The sequence below is a fragment of the Pseudopipra pipra genome, chromosome Z (genome assembly GCF_036250125.1).
Source record: "Pseudopipra pipra isolate bDixPip1 chromosome Z, bDixPip1.hap1, whole genome shotgun sequence".
NCBI classification, from domain to species: Eukaryota; Metazoa; Chordata; class Aves; order Passeriformes; family Pipridae; genus Pseudopipra; species Pseudopipra pipra.
In genome coordinates this window covers 50,817,698-50,845,166 of record NC_087581.1, presented here as the reverse complement: position 1 = coordinate 50,845,166, position 27,469 = coordinate 50,817,698, and the positions used below count along the sequence as shown (strand labels likewise).

Here is a 27,469-nt window from a genome sequence, read left to right as displayed (position 1 = left end):
AACCTGCTCTGCAAGAAGAACCTCTAGCACAACATTTCAGCATTTCAGTCTTCAGGAGGAAATGGTGACAGTGTGTGTCTCAGATACATACATCCCCAGAGAGTTAATCTGGCATCTTATTACAGTGTGAGAGAAAGTCTGGTTTGGTTGTTTCCCTTGAATTGCTTGAACACGTTTAGAAAATAATATTAAAAACTTAATGTATCTGTTTTATATTCTAGAAAACTCTTAAATTAAAAGCACTCTGAAACCAAAGTGATGAACATATCACCCAGAACAATAAAATATAATATACAAAAAATACCTTTACTGGAACCATTGAAACCAACCAAATAAATGTGTTTTCTAAAATTCACCAGGTAACAATATGATCTGCAGAGCTAAACAATCAGAATTACCTTAATTCACATCTCCAAGTATTTTCACTAAATGTAGCATTTTGAAAAATAAATACTACTTGGAATTCTGTAGACTATTTAGAGCATTCAGACCATTGCTTAATTATGATCCATTGCAATTGGAAGCTTCTGATTTATAATTTGGGACAATCTGAGTTATATCAGATACACTCTCCAAATCCCATTTTGAATTTCAAATCCATCCAGAAACACCAGAATTGCAAGAAACAAGGCATTTTCTGGCATATGCTTGTTTGATCAGAATGAAATCTAAACTACACTGCTCTCTCTATACTCTCTCATTTGAGTGGGGAGTGTTGAACAAGGAGTTGGACTACATGATCTCTATAGATCCTCTCATCCTAATTATTCTCTTATTCTGTTCTGTGACTTGTCTATTAATGACCAGTTAATTTCTACCCTAATGCACACCTACTCAGCAGCTGAATTTGGGTCAAAGTCATTCTCTGTTCATAATTCTCCTCAAGTCACCACAAATGCAACTAAGCACTAGACCAAAAAACTACATGACAGGAGGAACTTTCATGGACAGATTTGTTTTTAAAACGAACACCAGCAAAAGCACAGAAAGAGAAATGACCCAGTGATAAAAAACCCACGGAGTTACAACTTTCATAATTTTACACAGAAGTGTGAAAACATGAATAACAAATAAAAGCAAGGCCCAAACTTAGGAGAATCTTATCACACAGAGGAACAAGCTTCCCATTGTCAAAGCGAATTTAGAGTCACTACATTGATGACCTACAGCAACACAAGAATATCTGTCAAAGTGAAAAAAAACCCCTAAACACCCACTTCCAAACCTCTAAAATAAACAAATACCAGGTTCTCTCCTTAGGCCTAGAGAGAAAGAAACCTCAGTACCTTGAGGAAAGGACAGTCAACTGTGAATACAGAGGGCATGCTTTTTCTGTTTTTCAAATGATAAAGTGTAGATCTAGAGAACTTTTACTTATTCTGAACGGACTTCCAGACTTGCAAAACAAAAGAGAATTAGTTTTTGAAATCCTGATCATCAGAGATCGTAGCAACTGCTATTAGTCTGATGGGTCACAATAAAGGGAGGGCAATCATAATATTGAACTGACTACACAGTTGGACTGAGGTTAAAAGCAAATTATAAGAAAAATACTTGAGTCTCTGGATTTCCATCTGATGTGCAGGAAATTCTTGCTAGGATAGGGAAAGGAAACCTAGTCTGAGATGAGTAATAAATGTTTCTAATTTATCAGTGACACCTGACTTTCCTGAACAGAAATGTCTGTCAGAGGATGTTACTACAATAAGCTTTGTAAATCTTAGTTAGAAAGGACTGGTCTTATTAAAAATTATGTTCAAAAAGGTGACCCAGCAAATAACTTATTTAGGACATGTACCACAATTAATCTATCTATCTCAATCTATCTTAAGAAAATTAGTCAGTAAAGTTCATCATTTACTGACCATTTAAAGTATATTAGTTGGCACTTATCAATCAAAAACATATTCTTAACCTCACTAATTTGTTTCTTTCCTTTGAAGAAAATAATGTACAATGCTAAATTGAAAGTCTTGACAAGTGGGCATGAAAGTATAATAGAAAGCAGAATGATGAGCCTGAGTTAACATCCCAACATTATTTTTCTTCAGACTAGAAATGCTGAAAATTAAATCATAAGGACTCTACCCATCTATTTTACTTTACAGAACTTCAGTACCATTTAAAAATTTTGCTTCTCTCCCCTAAATAAATGTAGTAAATTCATCTGATGTTTTGAAAGCATAATATGGATCTTGGTTGAAAGTTAGCTACAAAAGCTACAAATCCGCCAATTCTTTACCTGTATTGCAGCTCAAAATTAGGATGGCACCAAAAGAAGTCTTACAAAGCATTTATTTTCTATAGTTTCGTGTTCTCTCAGTGTTTGACCACAGTTGTGTGATATATCAGATTTGCTAAACAGTGGACCCACCTAGGATTATTTAGCACGCAAGATCATTCAGTGCATGTTAGGACAGCATCACTACAACTTCTTGTGGGCAATTAAAGATTAAATTATGCAGGAATATGAAATAACACAGATATCAACACTTAGATTTTCATCACTGATGGCAAGTGATGACCTCCAAAGTTGGAATCATCTGCTACATATATATCTCAATCGACAACCCTCAGTAACTTTAAGTATTATGAAAGTGTAATGTGATACAATGTTCAGTAGAAAGTTCATGCAGGAAAAAAGTCTGCTGGACCTAAAGACAAAGTGAATTCTTTATATTAAAAATTCCTCAAGTGTGTTCTTTTCTTCAAATATTTGTTTATGTTTAGCACATTTAAGCCTCACAAACAGTACAACTCTTCACAAACTAATGAAGCAAGTGAGGAACCCATACAGAACTATCAACTGAGTGGGCAAAGAACTACTGAAAAATAAATGCTCACATTAATTTGATTTTGCTTTAAAAAAATGTTTCCAGTTTTGTAAAACTACATTAACTACTTAGGCAGTAATTTTGAAAAGGGAAAAACTATTGTGTTATACAGAGCTAAATGTTAGCAGACTCCTGTAAAATACTGGAACATTTTGAAGATAATATGTCAATAATTTAAGATTAGAAAAATAAAGTGCTTCTTTTTTTCCTTGATAAATAGACTTATGGACTGGAATCTGACATTTATCAGGTTCACTAATAAAACTTGTGCATCTCAGCATTTCAGACAGAGAAAGCTTTTGAAGATGCTTTTTCCTGGGGCAACACTTGGTAAGGATGTTTGCCATTGAGGAAGCCAGATCCTGGCCTGCATCAGGAACAGTGTGGCCAGCAGGAGCAGGGAAGTGATCCTTCCCTTGTACTCTGCATTGGTGAGGCCACACCTTGAGTATTGTGTTCAGTTCTGGGCCCCTCAGTTCAGGAAGGATATTGAGGTGCTGGAGCGGGTCCAGAGAAGAGCAACGAGGCTGGTGAAGGGACTTGAACACAAGTCCTATGAGGAGAGGCTGAGGGAGCTGGGGTTGTTTAGTCTGGAGAAGAGAAGGCTTACAGGTGACCTCATCACTCTCTTCAACTACCTGAAGGGAGGTTATAGCCAGGCGGGGGTTGGTCTCTTCTCCCAGGCAACCAACAATAGGACAAGGGGACATGGGCTCAAGCTCTGCCAGGGGAGGTTTAGGTTAGATGTTAGGAAGAAATTCTTTACAGAGAGGGTTATCAGGCATTGGAACGGCCTACCCAGAGAGGTGGTGGATTCACCATCCCTGGAGGTTTTTAAAAAGAGATTGGATGTGGCCCTTAGTGCCATGATATAGGAATTGGAGTTGGATCAGGGGTTGGACTCGATGATCTTGGAGGTCTTTTCCAACCCAATCTATTCTATGATTCTATGATTCTATACGTGTCTCTGGGGCGACAGCTCATACTGGAAAAGTGATAGGCTGAGTTTCCTCCTCCAAAAGTGATCAGTCTCAATATAAAGATAAAAAATTAAACGGGAAAGACCTAAAGCTTTAGAAAGTCCTGTGAAAGCTATTACAGCTCTGTGTGCATGGATGAGTGTCACACACTGCAGCAGGATGTTAGAACCAAATGCTGTGAACAGCTACCTTCAGAGAAGTCTCTTATCATATTTTATTTAATTTACAATGCATTCTGGACCTCTAAATTAGACTGAGCTTAGTTAAAGTTTATCATAAATCTGAAGGAAAATCTTCCAGACAAGAAGAGAGTGAGGGTTTGGTTGGACATTCCCAGTGACTACTCCCAGCCAAAGCCAGCCAAGCTCAGACACAGATTCAGTCCATGGTTATTACTGGATTTCTACGGAGTGACTTCTTATTTGAACTTGTGATAAAAAGTTTTCCATTCATTCTGCTAAAGAGAAAATCAGCATAGCCTCACATTTGCTTCCTATGTCAGGACTGATCTGTAAGCACAATTAAGAGCAAGTTCACCTTTGATTTTATTCTTTTGCAGTATTGAGCATACAGGCACAGAACAAAGACAGATTACAGTCTAAATGCTAGAATGCCATTGATAAACTCTTTTACAACTAATAAAAAACACAACCAAGAATATATTAGAGAGAAGCATTTCACATAGTGTAACCTTATGATCACTAATGTAAACAATTTTATAACACACAAGGTGGCTGAAATAGTGAACTCCATTTCATCCAACTTCCTTATCTGCTTCTATTCCACTCCTTTTCCAGTGAAACTACATTTATGTGAGGCTTTAAGAAAGTGGTCTGATGTTAAAAAAAACCATATTTTAACAATAGATAGCATTTACTATCAAATATATCCTGAAAGCTTTTGTTCTTCAAAGGTGGGAAGCTGAGATGCTCAAACTAATTATTATCTTAAAGTGATTAGTTGCCATCATGTCTGATCTCACCTAAAAGATAGTAATGAGCTGCAAAGTATTAAAACCATATATTTATCTGCATAAAGTAGAAAGCAAGGTACATGTTTATACAAAATACAAAGAACAAGGACATCACTTTAACCTGTCTCACATCACGGTTAGGACTTGGAATATCACAACGAGACAATGATGTGGCAATGATTCATATGAGGGTTTAGGAACACATTAACCATCTATCAACCCAAAACTCTGCTACAAGGCAAGAGGCTGCAAGGATCTATGAAAACTGAAGAACACAATTAAATGTGAGGACAGATTTTATTATAGAGCTCTGTCTTTTATCTCCCATGGAGACCTTTTAAAAATTGTTGTGTAATGTCTCCATTGTCTCTACATACACTGCTGTATCTTGATCAAATATTATACTCAAACATAACTTGCAATATTTTAAAAACACTTCAACAGTAACTATGAGCCAATTTTAAGTGTGAATTTACATAGAACAGACAGCTCTCTAGCTATACTTTTCAGTTAGCTATTTATCTGTCTCTCACTTATTTTGTGCTAAATCATGCACACCCATGAAAGAGATGGGGGGAAGACAAAAAAACCACGTATAAATTGGTTTAGAGGACTGATGTATCTTCATGGGATGTATTTATACTATATGTCTATTTGATCTCTCTCTTCCCAACTTTGTTCACTGCGGGAACACATTTAAAAAAATAAAAGGTCACCTATCATGAAGCAAGGCTTCAGCTATTTTTTAGAAACTTTTTTGGTTTTGGTCCCAAAAATATAAAGTATTTCCTAACTTACTTTCAAGACTGAGTTTTCCTGATTTTGAACCTGGATACTGTAGAGCACAAGCACACTAAAAGCCTGCGTAAAGAGGCTCTGCTTAACCTTGTATAACACTGTGAAAACATTCACATGGCCCCTGTTTGCCACCTGCTTCTACACAGCAGTGAAAGACCTGTGCTTGGACTGGTTTGAATACATAGCTCTCTATCACACCACAGACTACAGAATTGTCTCTCCAAAACTATTGCAGGGCATAACAAAATGCCGTAAGTCTTCGGACACAGCAAGGACTGGGGATAAATACTGGGGCAGGGCTGACAGTTTTCATCAGAATATCTATCCTTTTGGAGGAGCAGACATTTTGTATCCCTGGGTAAGTGATGAGATGGTTAGGTGTTCATTTGATTGAATTCTGTTTGTTTACTCACAGACAGCCAATCTTGAGACTTTGAACTCCTGTGCTTTCCAAGCTACTTCTGTCAGTTGACCCACAATTATTGACTAAGGGAAGATTCCTATCCCATTTCAGCTGTGAAGTAAAAAAATGTAGTTAATTATCTCCTGTATGCTTACTCCCCTCTCTTGTCCCTCAGACACACATAAAATTCTATTATCCCCAGTATCTTCCAGACATGGAAGTCAATTTCTAATGATGAACATCCCTTTTGTTTAGTTGGTTTCTATTCTTTCATCTATCTTATTCTAAAAAGAGTTGCTTTGTTCCTTCATTTTCTTGGAATAGAAATATGGAAATATAGCATATCCTATGATAAACCATCATGGTTTTCTAAGCCTTTTTCCCACGGCTGAATATGGTTTGTTTATTTTTTTTTGGCATGTGAACACATAATTTATATGCTCCTGGTTTCTCTCTCTGGCTAATATACAACCCAAACTCTTCATTAATTATTTAACTGATCATTCACTGACATTCCCAGCATTTACGGTTTTCATGGTCATTTTTCAGAATCTAGTCAGATCTACATTTCTGTTAGTGTCTTTGTTTCAAATCACATTTTATAAGTACTCACATGATCTACCTGCAACAATAAAAAAATAATCAAAAAGAAAAGTCTGCCTTGTGTTGAAACCTATTTGTTTAATTCTTATAAATCTCCATAATGTCATTTTCAAAAGGGAACCAACAGGGAAAAATGACCATGTGAACAAAATCAGATCCGCCAGCATATAAAATTCTAATACAGCCTACTGATTAAACTACCAAAAATTATACAAGTGTTAACCAAAATCATTACTAAGATGGTATTTATGAAAATCTTATTCAGTTATTTTCAAAAGCAATTAGCACCCCAATACACTTTAAACTACATTTGCTATATTAATCTGGCAAGGTCAGGCTCTGGTTTCATGTATACAAATAATTAATCCAATTAAGTCTGGAAAAGGCCTTGTTAATCTACTGTGTATGGAACATTAGCTGCCTGGAAGACATGAAGAAGTAGGTCATGAGAAAACTGTCAAAAACAGAAACAAAAAGACCCTTTTAAAACATTTTTTCACATGGAAGCAAGCCAAGTGACAGTGGTGGAGTAAGAACAGAAGCTAAACATTCAATGGTTAGTACAATTTTAATTAGCTAAAAAGGAAAACTATTGATGTGTTACTGTTCATGAACACCTATGGATTTCTTCCTTCGAGAGATAAGCTAAATTAAGAATGTTTTGGAAACTTCAGATTAACACTGCACAGCCGTTGCTAGGGCAGTGCAGTGTTGAATTTACGGGTAACAGCAACTGCTGCAGTCCTCTCCAGCAAGGCAGGGTTTAGAAAAGCTTCAGCAGGGAAACGAGCAATAGGAGATTTGGTAATTAGGAGCAGGAATAGATAACTACTTTTTCATTAAAGCAGAATGGCACACATGAGAGGACAGAACAAAGGCAAACAAAGAAAGGCGGCAGAAAATGGGAGAAACAGTTGAAAAATGACAATGAAGCATGAAACAGAGAGAAAGCAGCAGTATAACCTGCTTCACAGTAAGTTACCAAGAACCTGGGAATGTTTCTGTCTCTTACTCTCCATGTGTGGTCCCCAACTGCTTGTGATGTTGGGAAAAAACAGAGTATAGTGAAAAAAGAGCTGGAAGGCATTAGCTGATAAAAATCTCATATTCTTATACTTTAAAGTGATAAACAGAACATTTGACTGTTTGCAACGAGACAGGAGGTGTGAGATAATGTAGCAGCATTCTAACATATGCTATAGCATTGCTCATATATCTGAGTTTTGGCAAACACTAGGAGATAATCTATAAAAATACTAACAACCTGTGCATTAACACTACATGGTGGCTCAACATCAGAAAAGTGAACAAGGGTGGTAAAGTAACATTATCCCTATGAATAGTAAAAGTAAAAATATATGGGTGCTGCCATAGTTAGAGATTATCTGTGAGAGACCAAAGTCCTGTGCTAGCTGATGAAAATGAATAACAAAAATAGTTAAATTGAATATTTCAGGTTTATTTCTTTCACTCAGTCACCTGGCCATAATTCCTAAAGCACTTCCTGCCCTCTCTTCATGGGACAGAGGTATTTCAGCCCATTCTACTTCTCCACACTCACTAGGCTGAGATAAGGTCTTAGAGCATCTCCACTGTGTTTTACTTTTGCCTGAGCTTTAGCTCTGAGTATCCACAGATGGCATCATGTTCATATCAAATCTCTCAGAGCTGCGGCAACTTGGCACCTGATGGAACTGCACAGGCAAAATGACTCCCTCTGCTGTAGAAAAGGGAACCATTCTGCAATAATGTGTTCCTTTGAGTAGCCTACTCTTCCCACTTTCTCACACAAAATCCAGGTGATCGGAGTAATGAACAGCTGTTGTTTCATGGTAACAGTCCTTCCTCACGATTTTATAGTGTTTAATACACATTCTTAAGGTCAGGATTTCTTGACTTTTGGATTCTGGAGGACCTCATACACCTTATCTAACACCTGAGGACACCTAATATACGTATTTAAAATGTGTGCATGTACATGATCAATACAGCTTCTAAAGTCACTGAAATCTTGATATAAATTACAATTTCTTCTACTACAAATCTCTGATTAGCTCCAGCTTTGACTGTCTCATTCTTAGATATTGTGGACTCACAAGTAGTAACAGAGATGGGCCTTCAGAGCCTCACTGGTCATAAAACTGTATTGCTTTGCTATAAAAGCATTCAATTTAGATTATCCACTCTAAAATTTTCTTTTATGTAAATCCAATTCCCAAATAGTTGTATTTATGACTAGACTGAAACTGCTTGTGAAAGAAGCTGCATGAACTTCACACCATGCTCTGACTTGGTGGCAATTATTGAAATGAGCTAATAAATTACTAAATAATTCAGTTTGAAAGCTAATAACTCAGTCACTGGGAGAAAAGGTTTAGGTCCTAATTCTCACAATAGTAACAAAGAAAATAGGCAAGACTTCAAGAGTTATTACATGTTGTATTATACTGGAACAAGTTTTCATCAGGACTAGGGAACATACATCACATCCCCTGGAAAGGCATGCTTAAAGCAACTAACATTTATTTACTGTGATCATACAGATGTTATGTAAGGAACTTGTGAAAGCAGCTTACCCACATGAACATTCTTATTGACACGACTTTCCCTTCTGACATCCCCAAAAAGTGTCTGAGCTAGCTGTAAGTTTCAATACTCCTCCAACAGAAGTAGCAATCTTTTCCACTTTCCACTCCTGATAATATCTGTAGAATCTCTCCTTCCGCAGATGAGAAATTTAGACATTATTATCCCAAAGATAGGAACACTGGCATCAAGAGTGGAAAAAGACTACCTACTACTCATAATTATTCTTGTTGAAACATTTCCCATCAAAAAGTAACAGATGAAACACATTATCACGGAGTTGAATTTCTAGAGTGGGCACCAATTCTAGATCACTGGGTCCAGTTCTTTTCTGTTTCCTCTGTGTCCTCTCAAACCTCATGGATAAGGGCTAATGGTATCACATTCAGCATTATTTGCTGCTGTCAGGTTACAGCAAGGAAATCAAGATCAAGAAAATCTCAGGCCTAGTTTTCCTCAAAGACAAATAAATTTTCTCACCCTCAGAAAGTCAGCTCTAACTTTACAGTATTGCATAAAAATATTTATTGTTTCCTATTCCATAAAAGTTTAATATTTCATATGAACCTAGAGTTTAGTGAAGCTCTATACCAGGCTTCTTCAGAAACAGTACTTTAATTAGTACTTCCTACCAGCTGGCTGAAAGGCCCAGGCTGATCTAAGGGAGGACTGAATTAACACGAAGGCTACTCTCTACTGCCACAAGAGAGGCAGGCACTCAGTCACTCACTGGCATGAGCTGCACTGTGGTGGATGGTACAGAGAATCACTCTACACAGCTCGTTCTGGAACACACTTTGCAAGCTCCCCCTACCCCAGTATATTTCAGTTTGTTAGAGGCTTTGATTATGTATGGGGGAAAGTGAGAATTTCCATATTTTGTAAGAGAAGAATTAAGATTAAAAACAGTACAGAAGAAGCAACATTTCACTGTTAATGCAGAGCTTTCATTTTTATACAATGGCAGAAGCTAGAGGCTCTATGATCATTCATTCATTCATTCATTCATTCATATCCTGCTCCTTCACCATATCTTGGAGATTTCATTATATTTTTAAAATTTACCTTCTGGCAGAATTGAGGAAGTCCAAACAACAACTCTACCAAGGCTGCAGTTTATAATTTTTAAATAAATGTTTAACAGTTTTTAAAACTAGGATTGTTTGCACTATTTTTTCTTGAAAAACATAACTGATATGTATGTTTGTATTTCTGCTCAGGTTGAATAAAGTTTCAAATATTTAAACAGAGTAAGTATAATTCTTCATCATACATTTCTATCAAATTAAATGGTAGGATCAACCTGGCTCACCATCTTGGTAGTCACTGCAGATATTACAGTGCTGGGTGATGATACCAGGAGATATTGTAGTTTGAGGACTGGATAGATTAGAAAACATAAATTTTTTGTTTGACAAAAATAGGACAGTTCCCCATATGCCTTTTTCTTCTATTTGACCATTAGACTTTGATTTTGCGTTACTGGTCAGAAGAATGGCAGGCCATTTGTACACAGTTATTGATGTACGCAGATTGGGAATGTTCAAATATTCCAGAGAAGTATCTACTGCATACACACACAGCAGCTCAGCAGTGCGCTTGTGAAAAATCTAGAGATGGAGAACTGAGAATGGAGAACTGAGCACGCGTTCATTCATTTGAAATACTCAGTATGTACTGTAGAAATGGCCCCTGAAATTTAATGTGGACAAGATGCATCAAGCTGAGTATACATGAACAAGCCATGGATAAAGTGCTTATTCATGCATTCTGTCTGGGAATTCCCAGGCAAAGCACAGTAGCCATAACAATGGTTCCCATTAAGATCGTAATCTAGGTTTACAGTTCTTTGAAAAGAAGAATTTTATTCATTACTATGACTGTATTGAGACACTGTGAAGTATGTTCTCATTATACTTTAATTTTTCCAATACACAAATCTTCACCTAAATTTACTCCAACACTGAAAATCTTAGCCCAGCAATTTTTTTCCTCTGTGCATTTAGGGTATTGTTGCATGAACTTATACTGGAAAGGAATGAAAATGTTTTACAAATATCTAGCCTTTTACCTCTTTCCAAGGAGTTTCACCAAACATTTGGTGAAAAACTCATTCTTGAATGCTTTACAAATGCTCCATTAACTCTGGAAGCTCTAGACACATCAAGAATGCAATGAAGGCTGAATGCTGTGAATCATTATTCCCCACCACTGACAGAGAAATTAATTATTGAGAGCAACCACAAAGCAGACACAGCCTTGGAACAGCAAGTTTCTGAGCAACGTGCTGAAAAGGTTTGACTGCCATCTATTGGTATGAGCAACTAGTGCACCGATGGCAATTCAAAAAAAAAACCAACAAAACTACAAACCTAGTAGACATCCAGTGCAGATATTAGAGGAAAACTAATTTTCTAATTATCTAATTAACTAATAAACATAATTTCAGATATGTATAAAGCAGTACTAACATGAAAAGCTTTCCAGTTTTAATTTTTTTCTGTTAAAAATATAACTACACACAGAAACACCAGCTTCCTTCATTCTCTACAGTGGTTTGAGATCTAATAATTACAAATTCAGTGTCTGCTACTGCCTGAAAATTATTAAATAAAAATGGAAAATACTAACGTTTTCCTTTAATTTAAACTATGAATTATTGAGAGCTGATTTTCACATAGTAAGTTCTCAGTTAAAACTGTCTTAAATAGCTCCTCTGAGTCATTAGTTAACAAAAGCACAAAACTTTAAATTACATTGTAAATTTCTAATCGTATGTATAATGTCCCAATGCTTTTATGTGGGTATAGCTGTACACATCTCATCTATATAGGGTTGTCTGTTAAATTTAGGCTTCCTAATCAGGCTAGTTCACAACAGGCAGAACATATGCCAACATATCATAACACAAGTAACTGTATAAAGATTTTCCTTCAGCTGTTCAGACCAGCTAGCACAGTAGTTCAGTTCACCCCTGTCAAACATATCCAGTCTCTTTTCACTCTGCCTTAAAGCTGCTTTCTTTTCTTTGACAGCTGCTCCCAAGCTGTCTTTACTTCCTCTCCAAGCCAGCTCACTAGCTAAACAGCTACCCTGCTAAAATACTCCTTCAAAAGGTTTGTTCTAAATTTGTAAAATCATTCCATGGCAGAAGGAAAAGAGATCAGGAGAGCCATGGATTTCAGGGGTTTAAGATGAATAACAAAATGACTCAGAACCATTCTAAATAGTATCTCTGTAATTAAACTAATTTATTATACTTGCACACCATGTGGAATTGTTCTCAAGAATTATCCTGCACAGATTAGAATTTCATATAAAAGTTCAAATGCAGTGCATTTAAACCAAATACAACTCATAGACAGAAAAGCCTGTGGGCCCAAACTGAAGTTTACTTTCTCACTTTCAAAATCTTTCAGGAGCTAGAACTGAGCACAGTATTCCACACACAGGACTGTTTTCCCACATTGCTCTATCATAAATCATTTTTCATTATATATTCTCAGAAAATGTATAATTGCAACTGAATTCCCAGCACAGGATAAGAATATTGGATTAATTTTGAGTATCATATGTTGAAACTTTACATTTTCCAAAAACATTTACACTGCAGGAGGTCTGTTCACACATGGCTATGAAAATGAGGAAAAGGAAAGTAAGTATATACTTTACATTTTGAGACTTCAGCCTTTTTTCTTACCTGAGTACCCAAACAAGCAACCATCATATGAGTGAGAAGTTTAGCTGCAAACATGGCACACCTGGTGCAGAAGAGGTGGGAGATGATAGCCAAAGTGAAACCTACACAGAAACGACAATTAAAAAAGAAAAACGGAAAATTTGAAGCTTAGGCTCATAAACTATGCTATAAATCCAGAAGATATTTCTTGAAGGTGCAGATCATCTAAACAAACCAACCAAACAAACCTTTAAGAGAGAGTTAGTTCACTTTGGTTCCCCCTGGAATCACTCATGAATTTATTAGTCAAGTACTAACATCTATTTAACTTTTCCATAGCCTTGGGACTTAAATTAATTGCATAATGTAAACAAGCAATTTTTGTAAATTTTTGTATGCGTGTGTAATTTCTGCATGATATGGATGATTGTCATAATAGTTAAATATAAAGCAAAGGTAATTCTTCAGTGTTCATATTACTGAATCCGAAAAGATGCTTTTAGAAAAAAATAAATAAAAAATTGTCTCCAATTGTGTATCACTGCTTTAGGAGATAGCTGTAACCTTCCAAATGCCAGTCTCCCACCACATCTGTGTTGAGCACAGAAATCCATTATAGCAGAAGTCGGAAAGAATGATACCACTTTTCATTTCACTAATTAATTGTGAACATGAACTGAACAAAAATGGGAAAGACCCCTTACCTACCAATAAGTAGTTCCTGGAAGAAAGACCCTGGGAAAGCTAAGTCATCAAGGAAAACACTGCTAAATCTCATGTAGAGTTAATTGTGCACTTCCACACACTAGGCAGGGCATGAGTTTGGATAATTAAGGGATATCTTTTATCCTCTCTTCAGACTGACTGTTTGCTCAGCTACAAGTATTTCTAAGATATGAATGAAATAAATCATTGCCAAAAGTATTATTTCTAAATTTTTCAAGAATTAGTTATATTTATACTTCTATCTACATATTCTTTCTTTTTTCTATTTTTTTTTATATTCTTCATACCTAGGTGGAGATGTTAAGAGAAATGAATAATATCCTTACAGATCTAAAAACTAAAGCGATTTTTTACATATTATATTTATTTAAATCTAGTAACCTTTATCTTCATGTAAGGAAACATTTTCAATCAGCTAAAGAAGCTGAAAAACATTGCAAGGCATTTGCCTCATATTTAAGGTAAACCCTTAATTAAGCTATTTTAAGATTTAAAACACATTCTTATGACACATGACTACAGTAAATGACTAGTTCTGAACAAGGACCTGTAGGTCTTTATTGATTTCAATTCAGTAAAAACTTTTTTTCCTGTAAGCCAGTAATTCTATTTTAAAATCTGCTTATTTTTATCAGTTAAAAACTTCTTTCATTATTGTTAAACATAAACATCAACTTGTGTGAACCAGGTGAAAAACAGTTTTCTTCTCTTTCTTTGTCTTCTTTTTTATGACCAAGGTTTTAAAACAATTCAGGAGTCTAGATTTAATCTTTTAGGGTAGTTTGCTGAGCAGGGATAAATAGGGGATTTAGCTGCTTCTACTACTTTTATTACTCATATAGTGATGATATAGTATAGAGGTCACAAACCCCACAAAGAGCAGACCCAGAACCCCATTTAAGTACCTTGAAGTTAGGTTGATCAAGTCCCTTTGGCATGTTTTCTTAGCGAGCCCATTACTCCTAGTGTCTACCAACATAAGAGGTCATTTCAAACCTAAGTAATTCTATGGTTATAATAAAAATGTACTTTCATCTGGGATTGCCTGCAACGTAACACTGAACTTGCTTCAATGTAAGAGGCATAAATTCCATCTTCTTCAGAAGCAAAGTGGAGGCTAGAACTTAAGTCTCCTGCTTCCATCTGACGTTCTGGGACTTCTGAAAATGCTGTTGAGGCTGCTAATAAGGAAAGTCATGATCCTCATAGGTGAAACTCTCAGGCTTCTCCCAAGATGTTAGGTAGTTGTTAGGCAGCAGAGTGTAATGGAATCTATCACCCCAGGTTATCACTTCTGAGTCAAAGAGATTGGACAAAGGGGATGACTGCTGCTAGAGGTACAGGTGAATTTAGGATTTTTAAGTTTCTTCCCCCAAATGAATGACATATTTCTCCTTTATATGGTTCAATAAAACATCACAAGGAAACATATTCCTTTGCTGACATTTTTTTCCAGCGGCAAAATTTGCCACTGTGCAAATACCAGACAAGATGGTACCTTAAATACCATGAAGTTAACATTCCTTCAGTATTCCATCAAATAAAGAAGATTGTCATCAGCTACTAAAAATATTAATAACCAATCAGTTTTATTGTTTATCAGTTATTATTAATGAGAAAACTGGTTTAAATCAACTGACCTGAAATGCAGATGAATCCAGAAGAGAAAAAAGCCTCATTGTATGAAGACAAGTTATCTGTTTGGGCATAAACTGCATAAATGGACATATGAGAACAGGAACATTCCACATACTCTGATGTGTCATCAATCACTTTGCAGAACCCATTATCAGACAGCCAGCTGCAAAATAAAAGTTTCACAGAGTTGGAAATAGACTCGAGTAATTCACACGGTAAGTAGCCTTGAAAATTATTGTTGTATCCCTGAAATACAAGTTTTCTAAACTATTGCATAGGTGTTTTCTGTAATCTTCCAGGTGCAGTGCTCAGAATAGCACATATACATAAGATTAAAATATTGTTTATAGCCTTTTTTTTTTTAATTTATGATTAAAAATCTTCAAAAGTACATTACAACGAACATTTTCTTTTCCACTACTGAATCTTTGTGGCCATAGTTTTAAAATTTCTGATAGATTTCTACATCTGTCTGACTTTTCAAATAGTTTGTTATTTAACTTTGCTCAGTACATTACTCCATTATGAAGAACATTTTACACTGCTATTTGTCTTTTGGAAACTAAAATTCATGTTTGGGATTTTTTTTTCAGTATTGCTGAAATGATTTTGAAAAAGGATACTTATGGTGACATTCTAAACTATTTCTAATGGAAATCATGCATAGATAAAAGGAGAGCATACAGGTAAATTCTGCTACATGTTCTCCTGAAGAGAAATAATTTGTATAAACAACAGACTGATATCATCCAGTTGGTCTAATGAAATTGTGTCTAAACCAACTAGATTTCAACAGGATACAGAACGTAATTCTCTCCAAATTCATTAATATTAATTCAGTGACATAATTCTGGGATGTATGACCTATCCCTGTAACCTAACGCATCATTACACAATCTAAGTGGTATTTTGGTGAAAAAAGCCAAGGGGAGAAGTCTGAGAAATATCTGAGCTAGAACAACTCCTCGTTTTATTACATGGAAAGTTTTATATACTGGTAAAAAGGCCAGAAAAATTAAGGAAAAAAGACAGGAAATGTATCAATTTTATAGTTGCAAATGATTTAATTGGAGTTATCACATCTTAGGCAAACACATGGGTTCCTGGTAGAAACTGGAAAACTAAACACATTAATAAAATAACCTTTCAGCCGCTTGATTCCAGAGGAGACACCGGGACTTTTGTGGAACAATCCGACCTCCTGGAGCATAAATGCGATAAATGACCTCATTGTTGTCTTTCAAAGGCTGTGAACTCTGACCTTTCAAGCTTATAGAAAAAACCTGAAACAATACGCACAATGGAAAGATAAAATTTAACACAGTGCTCATTTTAATTAGACCATAAAAATATTCACATTATTTTAAATAAATTTATGATATTTTGAGCAATATCTAGATTAAAATAATTTCCTGAAAAAACAAACTCTGTTATCTTCAAACCTTGTTCTTCAGGGCAAATTCTTTATCTCCAGTAAGGAACCACTGCTGACTGCTGTATTCTGTGAACTGCACAGATTCACAGTTCTCTTCTTGAGGAGGTGATAATACAACAGAGACCTCTAATAAATGTTCAGGTACTTGAATAGAATCCCCATCTTTTCCATTAAATCTGTGTCCATTGATTTGCTGAGGAAACCAGTTGTGAGCCATTATTGCAATGTATGGGCAGCTGTCAAGGATATTTTTGCCTCTGTTGAAATGAAAAAGCAATAGGGCTGGTAAGTGGAACCAAGCTTCACTCTAAATGACTCTAAAATGTATTTGTGATTTATTCTTTCATCATTTTTAGGCTTTATGATGTTTAATTGACACACTGTTTCAGTTTCTGTGAAAAAAAAAAAGAGAGGCTGAATTATTATGTATTTCATCTTCTCCATTTTCCCTCTAGGATTTGCTCCCTATGATCTGCAACTAAAATCCCTTCATGGTAAATTAGGTGTGGTAGTTTGGTCTGGGCCTTCCTTGGTGACCAGTTTGTAGTCAAGGAAGTGCCCAGATTTACCCAGTATTCCCTATGATTTTTACATAAGCCAGACTATAACAAGAAAGGAGGAGAGGCCTTCGCTCTCTTTCCTTCTGGCGGCTTGGAGGTGCAGGTTCCCTGCTGTTGGGTCTGTCGGGTTGGGGAGCGAGGTCTGGTAAGGCCTTGCCAACCTTGGGAGACAGAGGTTGCCGGCGAGCGTTCCAGAGCAACTCTCCGTTGTCCCAAGGAGAGTAGTGAGATATTTCTTTGCTAACTCTTTTAGTGCTAGATATTGGGCTACTAATCGGGATATATATATATATTTTATTTTGGTTTTGTTCCTTTTCCCTTCCCCCTTCCCTTTCCCTTGTGAAATTGTATATATATTTCAATTGTATACAACTGTAACATAAGTGTAAATATATTTATATATATATATTGCTTTAGCTCTCTCTCTCAGTTTGGTTTTCTTGTTTGTTTTTCTCCCTCTTATCCCTCAGGTTTTGGGGGGGGGGGGGCTTCTTGTGGTAAGGTTTGGAGACTTGGCAGGGAGCCAGCTTCAAACCATATCACGCATCTAAACACGTATCTTTATAACCTTTAAAAGAAGGAGATGCATTAAAATGCATGATCTTGCTCTATCTCTTTTTCCCAACAGATGATGCAAAAAATCTTGAAATAAAGAATGTTAACTTTCAAGTTCTGAATACTGAACACATATTCAACTACCAGCTGCTTAACAGATTCACAGTGGGAGAAACCTACTGGTTAAAACCTCTGTCTCATAAACGAGAATAATCTGTTTCTGCAGTCACCTACTTCTCCTGCCCCATTAGCCTGAAAAGAGAGTATTATGCACTCGCACACAAAACCAGCAATTTTAAACTATGAGTAGCTTTAAACATTTTTAAATAATGTTCAAGTGAGCAAAACCAAGTACACATGAAGTACAAAATGCCAGTAGATATTTTCAGTTGCTAACTCTCATCTAGGCTTAGAACATCACTCTCCATCATACAATTACATATTATTTTCTTAGAAAGAATAATGAATGCTTTTCCAGGCAACATTTGAGCTAAAGGTGAATTAATACATGCCAAATCTCCTGACTCATGTTCCCACAGCTACTCCATCCAAATGTACCAGTTAAGTGTGACACACAATCTTACAAAGCAGAATACTGGCACTGTGACAAAGTGCTTTTTAAGACTGTGACAGCGCAACACTTTCTTATATAGGTAACATATCAGACGGTAAAAAAGTCCCTTTGCTGAAAAGGTAATTTAAATTTTCTAAATTGGTAAGTTGTCATGTATTTCCAAACAGATTCAAGTTTACTAACCTTTCTCCTGTTGATCCACACTTTATCCCAGTCAACAGAGAAAAAGCAAACTTCTCAGTCACCTCAGCAAGCAGGCTGTATCCCCGTGTATCCTCACGCTTCGGGCTAGCAAGAGCACAGAGTATCTCATAGAAAAGGCTTTTGCTTTTACCAGTGAGTAACTGGTCTTCACCTACACCTGTAATCTAACGAGAGGAGAAGAAATCAAAAAACATTTTGTGCAAAGGAGTCTGCTTGTAACATTTCCTCATGGTAAATGGTTTAGTGATATCTTCATTGTTATTCCAATGTTTATTCTGAAAGTTCAGAGTATTTTTCCCACCTCCTGATCTCTGCTGTCAAGGCATAAGACAGTCTGTCAAAACTACATAAAGATATGCTTACTAGGAATTTGATTATTAAAGAAAGAATGTGGCATTTTTCATTCTTTGAGAAATCAAAAATTGATGACTCTTAGGAATTTTGTACATTATTTTCCCTGTTTTCTGTGTGGCAACAATCACAAATGAATGAATATTGTTATAATACTTTGTGTTTAGGTATTTAGACATTTTCCAGATCCTGTGGATCTATCACCAGTCCAGAAGAGCCAGAAAGCTATAAAACTAGTCCATAATTTTCACATAACTTACTGCAATGCTTAAATACTCAGCTACCCCAGCAACTCAATTCCCAAAGCTACTGAAGGAAAAAAGGCTAGTTATGAGTACAGCAGATTCCAGCCAGCCCTGGTAGTATTTGCTGGTGTGTTGACCGAGTCATCTGTAAAGATATGAGCAGAGGTTGTGCCAGGGCTAAAAGCAACAAAGATGGGCCTGGAAGTCAAGAAAACATAATAAGAAGTATGAAACTGTGGCACCAAAGGGAAAATTTGCACAGTAGAAAATTTAGAGCTATAGGTATGTATACAAAATTAATACTGGTTGCTCTTCTCAACCTATTTGATTTCCTATTTCTTGCCACCATCCTAACTAGCAGCAGAATAACTCCTTCCTTGATTGTGGGACTTCACAATTTCTACTTTTACTTTTGCAGTCTGTGCCCCTGAGTCACTGATGTGGATGCGATCTGCCCTGATTTTATCCTATGTGTTGTTATACTCTTATTAAAGTCATTTAAGAAAAAGCAGGAAATGTTTACCTTATCTATTATATGCACCACAGCAGTAAGCTGCTCTTCTGTAGTTTCTGTGGCCACTTTGACATTTAGATTCTGAAGGACTCTGTGTAAGATGGTGTCATCAAGAGGCTGATGCAGTTGATCAATCAGCCCCCAAACTGGCAAGGAGTCCAAATCTGAGACAATGGTGATGTTAGAAATACCATATACGTCATCTACCCTGGCACCACCTGTGGGATTAGAAAGTACAACCTGGAAACGTTTAGGAAATGGGTTTAAAGATCCTGTCTTTGGAGTCAGAGTCACATCCAGGAATGCATTTCTCTGTCCACGTTCAAAAGTCAATAAACCTTCAGATTTGGCAAAATCTTGTCCTGCCACAGCTGGAGATATGAAGGTGCGACCAACAGGTTCAGGTTTTTGCAGCTCCTTAAAACAAACCAAAAGAGTTTTAGCAACATTACAATAGATGGACTTGTTCAAAACCACCTGCTGTAGAACACACATACTTTAAAGTCGTAAAAATTATATACATTAAAAAGAAATCCTCTTTTAAAATGCAAATATTACATTAAATGAATTATCCCATGAATTAGCAATCCATCAAACCTAGGGAAAGAATTATATATATTGTCAATAGGACTCAGCATCCCTCTCCTTCTTGGTCTGTTAAACCTCATGAGATTCCCATAGGCCCACTTCTTGAGCCTGTCCAGGTCCCTCTGGATGGCATCCTGTCCTTTGAATGTGTCAACAGCACCGCTCAGCTTGGTGTCATCTGCAAATTTGCTGAGGGTGCACTCGTTGGTAGCCCTCCTTTGGACACTCTCTAATACCTTAATATCTTTCCTATACTGTGGTGCCCAAAACTGCCACAATATTCAAGGTGCACCAGTGCAGAGCGGAGTGGGACAATCTCCTCCCTCGACCAGCTGGCGATGCTTTGTCTGATTCCCCCCAGGACAGGGTTGGCCCTCTTGGCTGCCAGGGCACTGCTGACTCATATTCCACTTGCCATCGGCCAGGACCCTCAGGTCCCTTTCCAAAGAGCTGCTTTCCAGCCCCTCATTCCCCAGTCTGTCCATACATCCAGGGTTGCCCCATCCCAGGAGCAGAATACAGCACTTTCCCTTGTTGAACTTCCCATGGTTGGTGATTGCAGCTTATGACTCAGGTACGTGTAGGTTCCTCAGGTGGTCACCAACCTCAGGTGGTCACCAGCTTCTCTTACAGTGGGAGGAACTCTGCTCCCCAAGTCCCAACCCTGCTGTCCAAGAGGTGTGGGAAGAGAGGTTGCCAGTGAAGACTGAGGCAAAAAAGTTGTTGAGTACCTCAGCCTTCTCCTCATCTGTTGTTACCAGTTTTCCATCATTGTTTATAAGGGTGGATAACACCTTCTTTGACCTTCCTTTTTGGGTTAACATACCTGTAGAAGCCCTTCCTGTTATTCTTTGTTTTCTTTGCAAGGTTCAGTTCCACCTTTGCCTTGGATTTCCTTAGCCCATACCTACACAACCGAAGTTCATCTCTATACTCTTCCCAGGTCACCTGTTCTTGCTTCAAATGTCTGTACATTTGCTTCTTTTTCTTTGATTTGACCAGCAGGTCCTGACTCAGCCTTTCCAATCTCTTGCCTTCACTGCCTGATTTCCTGCTCCCAGGGATTACTAACTCTTGCGCTCTGTGAAAGTCTTCCTAGAAGATCTGACAGCTCTGTTCTACTCCCTTGTTTCCAAGGGCAGTCTCCCAGGGGATCCCAGTCACTCCCTCCCTGAAGAGCCAGAAGTCTACTTTCCTAAAGTTCAGAAAAAATATAAAAATAAGTTAAATAATAATAAGTCTTACCTGCATGCTGTAGCTAACTGTTGTGGTTACAGATGTACTAGAATCTCTAAGAACTTGCAGGCTGATTAAAGCTGTCTTCTTATAAGCCACAGCAAAACGAGATCCCACAGCAAAATACACCAAACCATGAAGAGGATCACTTTCCAGGACTGTTATAAAAGCAAATCTGGCACTGCTGTTCAATGCAGCTCCTGTGCTTACAGCATACAGCTCAACAAAAATATAAGTTTCAAATTCAGGTACCTGTAAGTGAGGAATGATTTTCATATCATCATAAGATGTATTAATTACTTTCAGCTTTAAAAAAATGTATATATTGTTTTGCATGCACAATGCAAATTACTTGTACTAACACTTACCACAAGCATGCTTCCTGAAATGTGCAATAATTACAATGAATTATATCCTAAAAACAGTATTCCAATAGGCACCACTCTTTCAGTCACAATAATTAAATTCCAGATTTTCACATGAAACTTATTGCATTGAAGCAGCTATTTATATAGTACAGGTATTGTGGCTGTAAATTTGCCATACATGGCAGTAAACTCTTCAAGAGCTCCAGATTCCAGATTATGGATTTACATAGATGTACATCTTCTGAAGAATTTGCTCTTCCATTCTCTTTTAACCTTACAAACAGGCATGTACACATCTACTCACCTGTGGAAAAACTGCACAGTAGTAAGTATGCAGTTTTGAAATTGCAATTAATTAACTTGATTGTATTCAAGTACTGAACTCAGTCAAAGTTCTGACATTTTACATACAACCTTAGTATTTAAACACTAAAGTATTTATGCATGTTTTTACAAGAAAATCTCAGTAGATTTGCACACTTAACTGAATTGATTGAAAATCCCAGAGCTCAGATAAACTTCTCTGAGGTTGCAGAAACAGAGAAATCTGTCATTTTGAAAATACAGGCTATTGAATTTTGGTTACTTATTGAAAATAAGGTAGCAGTATTAAGGTTACAATATCATGTTTAGCCTCATCTTTGATTCTGTACCTACAATACAAATGTAACATCTAAAAAAATTATTACTAAGATTCCAGAAATGATCAGAAAAATGCTATTTGTACCTATTGCATGCACTTGTCAAGTAGCAAACTTAAAAAAAAAAGAGAGTAGTTCTGTACAAGAAAATAGCATTACAAAAAATGATGACCACTGAAGACTTTTTTTTTTTTTTAGTGAACATAGCTTTTTATTTCAGCACTGAATTTTTGGAAATCCTACTTTAATTCTAGGATTTTAGCTAATGAAGTCAGTACAGATGACTAAGTAAAAAGTTACAAAAGCTAGAATGTGTCACATAAAAATGTAAAATAGTCATTTAATGTGTTTATTACTTCATCGTTTTGTAATGTATTGACTACTACTTCATAAACTAACTTATGAAAGCAGAACTGGAAGAAGAATTAGGAAATATTTGGAAGGATAAACAGTATATATTTTTGCAATTAAATTGTTAAATATTTCTCTAAATTATGATCTTGACTGATGACAAGCACAATTTTACTGGAATGCTTGGGGAGCTTTAGCCTTCCATTAGCACTTGCTAGAATGGCACAGGCTTTTGCTTCATGTGTCACAACTGCAAGTCTCTGCAGCTTCTGCACTTCTGTCATTAAACAGTTATATCACTCCTTTGGACTAAATTGGTTCAAAACCCCATTTTAGTCAGCAAGGCAGCCTGTGACCCACACACCTATATATTTTATTCATTGGGTCTGCATTGTAAAGATAATATATGAAGATGAAAAATGGCCCTCTTACTGAACTAAGAGAATGCATCCTGGTTCCTAGTAGGAAATCTCTACTTTCCATATCCAACATCTTGCATTATTCTCTAAAATGAAGTTAGAAAAAAACATGGAAACTTTCTCATCCAGTCCTTTTCCACTGCCTAGACTTCAGCTTTGACACTAGCCTGGCTGCTAGGATAATTTCTTAAAAAGTTTAAAATTCCCAGACTTTGAAAGAAACATTAATCAAACATTAATCCTTCCTTTCCTAAGGGATTACTCTAACCCCTAGTTATTCACACAAAAATATTTTTTCCTTCTCTTTTCAATAAAAAGACTGAATGCTGTGCTTTGTGTTTAGTTCAGTCATATCTGTATTTGAGAATGCCAGCTGGGACTCACAGGCACTTACACTTAGGCACACCCAACTGACAAATGCCATTTAGTGGATGATGGCTCCTATACTGAACTTCACTATTCACAAGCTGGATGTGCATAGCAACAGAATTTTAGACACTCAGAGATTCTTACGCAGTTTTATGAGTAGATCTTTCACAGATCACTGTGCTAGATTTAGGAATTTAAAATTACACACAAATTGGAATAAAAGTTCTTTTGTGGAATGAGATATTATTTATAGAATATGCTTTCCATAAATCACCCCAAGAAGTGCTTTGATAGATGAAAAACTTACTGTGTGAAGGGTGACAGTTCAGTAAATGAATAAGCATTTCACTGAAACAACTCCATTCTTTTCTTCTTATTGTTCCATGAAAATCTGAGATCTGTAATTTAGTCTTTAAACTAAACACTCATCTCCTTCCTAAATTTTTACCAGTCACAATAGAGGCAGTACAAGCCTACAAATAAACATGTTGCAGAGAAACTAAGCAGATGTCAAGTTATCTTCAAACTAAACATCAGTTTCTCTGGATCAGAGGAGTTTTTTCATCTTGATAAATTGCAATTCAATATCACAGTGCTGTACATAAATAAGCAATAATTATTTACCTCATCAGGCTTTATTTCAATGGAGATGTTGCACATTGTCTGACCTGCCATGCAGGTCGTGGCTCCCAGCACAGATACAAGTTCATTCTCCAAGTTCATGCCATCCTTCAGAAGGACAACAACTGTTTTATTAAAGGTCACACGCCAGAAGATCTCCACATCTTCAAAAGCCCTATAAACAAAACAAGAGGAGTATACATGTACTGAAGGAGAGCACTACTTTAAGAAACATAAAACACAGAGGTAACATACATTTTATGTTACTGTTCAAAACTTATCATTAGGGAATAAACTGCTTTACAATGAAAAAATAGCTCTTTTTTATTTACATTCCTTCCTCTAAAATCTATTCAGATTATTAAAAAAGTAACAGAGGGATAAAATAAAGCAATTATGGGCACTCAGATTCTCCTCAATTTTTGTTTCAGACAACATGTGATTATCTGAATAAGAAACTGGTGCTTGGAACACAGGGATGTTCCCAAGTACTTTCCTTAATATTATAATAACCATCTGCCTGGAAAGCCAGGCAGAATTTGTCTTTCCTATAACTCTAAGGAACTTAGAGTACTTGAACATATTTGTTTAAAGTCCACACAAGCATACTACATATATATATTAATTAGAAAAAAGCTCATACTATCTCTGTGAATGAAGACATAAGCATACTGGCATGTAACTTCTTAATTCCTCCTTATAGTATTCACAGCTACTTATACTACAAAAGGAGATGAGAACTAGAGTTACACCTTTAGCAGTGCAAATACTTCACCTTAAGCAAAACCTTCACACTTGCTGTCTTACACTATATGTTGGAAAGCATTTGGGTTTTTTTCCTGTTCTGCCGTACACCAACACTGTGACAGCTCTAATTACATTCGCAACTTAAATGTCCCTTTGCCAAATTCTGGAAAGTTATTAAAAGAGCTGAAAAGCAAAGACTTATTTTAAACCTGTGATGAAAACCTCTTCCACTAACAGCAGCTTCTGTGATTCAACACAGCCCATTACAGAGTGTGGGAGAGCACTGGAATCAGCTGTTGCCCGCACCTGTTCGGTTGTCGTGCGACAGTCAGCAGCACCTCTCTGTTGTCTGAGTCTTCATCAAGTACCAAACCACTTTGTACTTCTGGAATGAATCCCAAAATGCCATTCTGGAGATCACTTCCTATGTAGGAAACAGTCCACGAAACTAATAAGCAAGATAGTTAAGCTGAGAGTAAATTATAATTTTACGGATAATTGCTAAAAACCCCCAAACAATAAGGTATCAAAAGCATGCTGAAAAGTACTATTTGAAGTACTATTTGGGGACACCTCAAGAAAATTTCTTTTAATATTTCTACTCTTGATTTACACTCCATAATTATTTAGAACTTCAAATGTTGGCATTTCCAAATTTTATTTTAATCAGTAGAATAAGTGTTTTTGAAAGTAAATTCCTTATGAGACTCCTGGCACTATTTTTGCAGATAAACCTGTATTTTCAGGAACATTCAACAAACTGATTGAATTCTGTGTCTCTTGGCTTCAAGAGACTAGGTGTTACAGTAGTCCAGAACAGCTTTTGACAAAGCCTTGCTTATAATGCCCTTATAAAACATCACTTTAGTCATATTATTTTATATTTATAACAACACTTACAATGTTCTTTCTGAACAGAAGTGGACCCCAATGTATGCCTAGATGGACAGCATTGTAACAATAGATACTGGGACAAAGACGGGCTTTCAAACACAAAATTCAAGCTTTCTTATTCATCCTACCCAGAATGTTGTTGAACCCATTCATTTCCCCAGATTGTTACATCAGCTTTTCTCTTGCATCTTTATTCAGTGTGTGGAACTAGGGAGCTGTAAAACACTAATTTTTTCTCAGGGGAAGATGTAAATAACTTCAGCAAAACAGTAGTGGAAGAAAAAACAAACAGTGTTAATGAGAGGAAACTAATGTCTTTACATTGCCTCATTAAATCTTGCTTCTGAAGGATTTCTCCTTGCAGGTAGTGATGGCTTTACTCTGCAACTGAAAAGGCTATTTGGTTCCATGCCAGTGATTACTAAATGTCAATATATATAAGATGAACAGAAACTGTGTGTTTGGTTATGTGCATGCACAAACATTTAACCTGTAGTATTTATCTATACAGTTAAATGCAGGTACATGCTTGTTCCAATTCCCAACTTGTTTCTAAATCTTAAGCTATATTGCAGTTAAGATTGGTTTATATTCAGTTGGTAAGCCTGATAGATATCTAAAAGCTAAGAGAAAGTGGAGCTCTGACATCACTTTCTCACAGTAGCATAGTGACTGAAAGAAAATCTTCCTTGATGCCTTGCAGGCCTATTCCTTTCTTCCATCCCCAGAAGGAGAGGATGACACCACTGCATATATGAACTGCACATCATCAACAAAAAAAGCAGAAACTGTTTTTTTATACTTTGTAGAAATTCTATACATCGCAAAAGCAAAAGACAACTTAAAAATACAAAGTATAGGAAATACATCTGACAAAATGCCAGCACAATTCTAGTTAAAAGGGCCTTCTAGTTCCAATACCCTTCTGAAAGCTGAATCAGCTCTGAAACACACCAGATGGCTCAGGACTTTGTGTTGCTGGGGCTTGAAATATTCCAGGGGTGGAAAGAGACCGTGCAACCTCTCTGAGCAACCTGTGCCACTGCCTCTCTGTAAACTTCTATGTTTATAGAGAAAAAAATGTTTCCTTATACCCAGGCAAAATCTCATTTTAACTTATGCTCGTCTCCCATCAAGGACTGCTGTCAAAACGCATTATTTAAATAACAGATCACTGAATTTTTATGTCTTTCCTGTTTCAGGTAATCTTACGGTTTTATGGTAATCTTAGGAACTAAGTCTTCCTGTATTCAAATGCCCCATGACATTTTCATTCACAAAATCGTATGTTCTAGATCAAGTTAGGAAAAGGAAAAAAAAAAGTTAAAAAAGCTTAAAGCATTCCTGAATGTATACTTGAGAAATGAGAATGAATAATGGAAGCCCAGCACCTCTGCAACAGGTTCCTGTTGGACACTTTCATATTCAGATCAAAATTAATTGGTGACACTTCTCATAGCCACAGATCTGTATCATAAAGTATCCCAATTGTTCTTTGAATTTGGAAGTCATGGATCTTTTGAGATAGGAACTTCAGGTACCAGGGGAAGGGTTGGCACAAGGAAAATGGCAAAGAA

General features: G+C 36.5%; 1 protein-coding gene across 11 annotated transcripts in view; it reads right to left on the bottom strand.

The window, feature by feature from the left end:
- The window catches only part of ADGRV1 (adhesion G protein-coupled receptor V1), a 274,930-nt gene that overhangs the window by 130,939 nt on the left and 116,522 nt on the right, over nucleotides 1–27,469 (bottom strand). For 8 of the 11 annotated variants that reach the window (XM_064642967.1, XM_064642974.1, XM_064642968.1 and 5 more), the window contains 9 exons: nucleotides 25,305–25,446; nucleotides 24,255–24,426; nucleotides 21,492–21,734; nucleotides 19,668–20,075; nucleotides 18,528–18,712; nucleotides 16,663–16,912; nucleotides 16,364–16,503; nucleotides 15,223–15,383; nucleotides 12,878–12,978 (listed from right to left, as the gene is read on the bottom strand). In XM_064642967.1, coding sequence (XP_064499037.1) covers nucleotides 12,878–12,978; nucleotides 15,223–15,383; nucleotides 16,364–16,503; nucleotides 16,663–16,912; nucleotides 18,528–18,712; nucleotides 19,668–20,075; nucleotides 21,492–21,734; nucleotides 24,255–24,426; nucleotides 25,305–25,446 — 1,802 coding nt within the window. The remainder of the gene's footprint in view (nucleotides 1–12,877; nucleotides 12,979–15,222; nucleotides 15,384–16,363; nucleotides 16,504–16,662; nucleotides 16,913–18,527; nucleotides 18,713–19,667; nucleotides 20,076–21,491; nucleotides 21,735–24,254; nucleotides 24,427–25,304; nucleotides 25,447–27,469) is intronic. The other 3 variants (XM_064642969.1, XM_064642972.1, XM_064642978.1) reach the window with 1 other exon arrangement.